The sequence below is a fragment of the Cygnus olor genome, chromosome 14, assembly GCF_009769625.2.
Source record: "Cygnus olor isolate bCygOlo1 chromosome 14, bCygOlo1.pri.v2, whole genome shotgun sequence".
Classification (NCBI taxonomy): domain Eukaryota; kingdom Metazoa; phylum Chordata; class Aves; order Anseriformes; family Anatidae; genus Cygnus; species Cygnus olor.
The window spans coordinates 14,114,838-14,118,774 of record NC_049182.1 but is presented as its reverse complement, the minus strand read 5'-3'; the positions used below and the strand labels follow the sequence as shown (position 1 = coordinate 14,118,774).

Below are 3,937 nucleotides of genomic sequence, written 5' to 3'. Positions count from 1 at the left end.
TTGGGGTAATTGAATCCCGGGCTGTACAAACTAATAAACTGCCGCCTTGTCACCGCTCCTGCGAGCACGGGATCGCCCTACCAGGTGCTGATCAAATACCATTACATTCTATTAAAAGGAAAATTCTATTCCCTGTTTTCATTTCCCTTTATAAGAGGGGAACTAAGTAAATGCGGCTGAGCGTTATTTAATTTTTAACGCCTTTAGTCCAATTTGGACGTCAGGGAGCGTCTGCAAACTCGCTTAGCGGCCGCCTCCCGCTCCGCCGCCGCCAATTAACCGGGGCCGGGGCCGCTCCGGGAGCCCCCCAAAAAAACCCCAGACCCGCTCCCCGGTTCCCCGCTGCCGTCGGGGCGGGCGCCGGGGCTCGATCGCCGCCGTCGGGTGCCGCGAGGCCGGGCGGGGCCTGGCGGGGCCGGGCGGGGCCGGGCCCGACGGGGCGGCCGGGGGGGACCGACGGGGTCCGGGGGGCTCCGGGGGGGCTCCGTGCCCCGCGCTCCCCCCGCGGGCGCGCCCCGACGGCGGCCCCGCCCCCCCGCCCCGCCCCGCGCGCGCCCATTGTCCTCCCGCCCCGAGTGACGTCACCACGGGTCCGGCGGTTCGGGGCGGGAGGGGAGGGGGCTCTCCCCCGGTGGCGGGGCGGCGGGAGCCAATGGGAGCGCAGAGGCCGGGCGGCGGCGGCCAATGGCGGCGGCGGGGGCGCACGCGGCGCGGGGCGCGCGGCGGCCCCGCGGAGATGCCGGGCGGGCTGGCGGGGCGGCGCGCGCTCCGCAAAGTTCCCGCGCGGCGCTCGCCGGGGCCGGCCGGGCCCGCGGTGCCGAGCGGTGCCGAGCGGTGCCGGGCCGTGCCGGGCCGTCCCGGGCCGTGCCGGGCTGTCCCGGGCCGTGCCGCGCCGTGCCGTGCCGCGCCGGGCGGTGCCAGCGGCTCCTTTATAGCGGGCGCGGGCGGCGGCGGGGCGGCGCGGGAGGATGGAGCCGGCGGCGGGCGCGCAGCCCCAGCCGCAGCCGCAGCACGAGCCCATCAGCTTCGGCATCGACCAGATCCTGAGCGGCGCCGAGCCGGACGCCGCTCCCCCGCCGCCGCCGCCGCCCCCCCGGGGCCCCGACGGCGCGGCCTTCCTGGGCGGGCGCGGCGGAGCGCCCTACCCGGCGCTGCCCGCGCCCTTCCCCGCCATCGCGGCGCCCTTCGAGGACTCGGGGTCGTACGGCGTCAACCTGAGCCTGGCCCCGGGAGGCGTGATCCGGGTGCCGGCGCACAGGCCCATCCCCGGGGCCGTGCCGCCGCCCATCCCCAGCGCCATCCCCGCCGTGCCCGGCCTGGGCGGCCTCAACTTCCCGTGGATGGAGAGCAGCCGCCGCTTCGTCAAGGACCGCTTCACGGGTAAGGCGGCGCCGGGCCGCGGCTAACGGGAAAAAAAAAAAACGAAAAAAAAAAAAAAAAAACGAAAAATCAAAAAAAAATTTAAAAACCGTAAAAAATACCGGTGGCGGCGGGGGAAAGGAGCGGGCGGCGGCGCGGCCCCGGCCCCCCCGGCACGGAGCCGCCGTCGGGGGGCGGCGGGCGCGGGGCCGCCGTCGGGCCGGGGCCGACCCCTGTTGCTTCCCCCCCGGGCAGCGGCGGCGGCGCTGACGCCGTTCACGGTGACGCGGCGGATCGGGCACCCCTACCAGAACCGGACCCCGCCGAAGCGCAAGAAGCCGCGCACGTCCTTCTCCCGGGTGCAGATCTGCGAGCTGGAGAAGCGCTTCCACCGCCAGAAGTACCTGGCGTCGGCCGAGCGCGCCGCCCTCGCCAAGTCCCTCAAGATGACGGACGCCCAGGTGAAGACCTGGTTCCAGAACCGGCGCACCAAGTGGCGGTGAGTCCCGCGCCCCCGGGGCCGCCCCGTCCGGGCCCGGCACCGCCCGGAGCCCCGGGAGCGCCGCTGTCGCCCTGCCCCGTGCCGGCGGCCGAGGGGCCGGGCCGGGAGCCAGGGGCTCGGCGGCGGGCTGCCGTCCCTCCTTCCCTTGGTTCTCCTTAGTTATTTTGGGTTGGGTTGGGTTTTTTTGTTCGGTTTGGTTTGGGATTTTTTGGGGTTTGGTTTGGGATTTTTTTTTCTTTATTTTTTTGGTTTGGTTTGGGTTGTGTTTTTTTTTTTCTGTTCGTTCGGTTTGGTTTTTCTTTTTGGTTTGTGTTTGTTTTATTATTATTGTTATTATTGTTATTATTTTCGTGGTTTTTTTTTTTTACATAGCGTTCTATTCGGAAAGAATGAAAAAAATGGGGGAAGGGAATTATTGGGAAAATTCGGGGGAATTATTGGAAAAATTGGGGGAATTATTGGGAAAACGAGGGGTTGCTCGGATAGACGGGGGGTTGTCCGGCAAACAGCTGATTCCGAAAAGGAGAGATATTCCGCAAAATAATGGGGGGGGTTCGCCGCAGCTCGGGGGGCTCCGCCGCCCGCAGCGCCTCCTCCGGGGCCGCCCCGCTGCCGGTGCCCGTCCCGGTGGTCCCGGTGGTCCCGGTGGTCCCGGTCCCTGTCCCCGCGGTGCCCGTCCCCGGGGCGGCCGGGCTGAACGTGTCCCCTGGCAGGCGGCAGACGGCGGAGGAGCGGGAGGCCGAGCGGCAGCAGGCGAGCCGGCTGATGCTGCAGCTGCAGCACGACGCCTTCCAGAAGTCCCTGAACGAGTCGATCCAGCCCGACCCGCTGTGCCTGCACAACTCGTCGCTGTTCGCCCTGCAGAACCTGCAGCCCTGGGAGGAGGAGAGCGCCAAGATTCCCCCGGTCACCTCCCTCGTCTGAGCCCCGGCCACCGCCGGGCACGCAGCGGACTCGCCCCCGCTCCCGGTCCCGGCACGAGCAGGGGGGGAGAGGCGGCGGCGACCGGAGCCCCCGGGACCGGGACCGGCCCCGGGACCAGCACCAGGACCGGGCCCCCCGCGCCGCTTCCCCGGGGCCAAGGCGGCGGCAGCGGGGCCCCGCGCTCCGCTTGTATCTTCGTGTCGATGTTCCACTAGGAGGGGAGATATGTCACTTTTTGTAAGAAGTGTTAATAATTTAATTTATTTATGCATCGAGATTTTGGGCACTATTAATATGGAATTATATAAAACCTCGATTATTTATATCGAAATGCGGACATAGGGATTTTGTGTTGGCTTTGGAACAAAAGGCTATTTTTTTTTCCCGTTCTGAGGATAGTCTAAAGAAAAAAAAAAAACGCACCTACCTATCACTTAGCGGAGGGGACTAAGTGGAGCCGGTGATGACTCATTAGCTTAGGAAACCCTATTAAGCTGAAAAGCGGTAGCTTCCATCTGTCCCAGGTGAAGTTAATGTCAGCTGTAATTTATTCACCGTAGTAATAAGGGCTCCTTTCAGGCGACACACACACTTTATTTCGTCCTCACCTTCTCCTGCCGATGAGCTTAGCGCACCGAAACAGCACCTGCACCCTCTCCTTTCGCCACCGACTCTAGAGAAAGCGCCTTATGTTTCATAATAAAGAAGATTTGGGGTTGACACAGACCATGTATAATACTTTGTACTTGCCGAGACGTGTAAATAAACGTTTTCTTTAAAAACGCCTCTCCGCTCCCTGCGTGCCTCGGGGCGCCGCCGCCGCACCGGGACCGGGACGGGGACCGGGACGGGGACCGGGGCCGAGCCGGGCTGGAGGCGGCTGGAAACGGCGGGGCCGAGCCGGAGGTGAGCGGGCGGCGGAGCGGGGACGGCACCGGGAGGGCACCGGGACCGGCACCGGCGGCTCCGGGCGGTGCCGGCGGCTTCGGGAGCCGCTGCCACGACCCCGCCGCCGGCCCGGGGGGCTGCGGCCGTTGCCTTTCGTTTGCCGCTTTATTTCGTATTTCCGTTATTTGTTATCGAAGGCCGGGTCGCTGGGGGGCTGCGGGGGCGGCGGGCGGCGGAGCGGGGCCGGGCGCCGCGAACGGGGCC

General features: G+C 66.4%; 1 protein-coding gene across 1 annotated transcript; it reads left to right on the top strand.

Moving 5' to 3' along the window:
• The first annotated feature begins 947 nt into the window (after positions 1-947).
• TLX3 (T cell leukemia homeobox 3) lies at positions 948-3,571 on the top strand. The gene is made up of 3 exons (XM_040573941.1): positions 948-1,380; positions 1,615-1,858; positions 2,575-3,571. The coding sequence occupies exons 1-3, from the start codon at positions 969-971 to the stop codon at positions 2,783-2,785; spliced, it is 867 nt and encodes a 288-aa protein (XP_040429875.1). The 5' UTR covers positions 948-968; the 3' UTR covers positions 2,786-3,571.
• The last annotated feature ends 366 nt before the right edge of the window (positions 3,572-3,937 follow it).

Coding starts and splice junctions, on each gene's coding strand:
- TLX3 (XM_040573941.1), top strand. CDS start 969: ATGGAGCCGGCGGCGGGCGCGCAGCCCCAGCCGCAGCCGCAGCACGAG. Junction 1,381..1,614: donor CGTCAAGGACCGCTTCACGG/GTAAGGCGGCGC, acceptor CCCCCCGGGCAG/CGGCGGCGGCGCTGACGCCG. Junction 1,859..2,574: donor AACCGGCGCACCAAGTGGCG/GTGAGTCCCGCG, acceptor GTCCCCTGGCAG/GCGGCAGACGGCGGAGGAGC.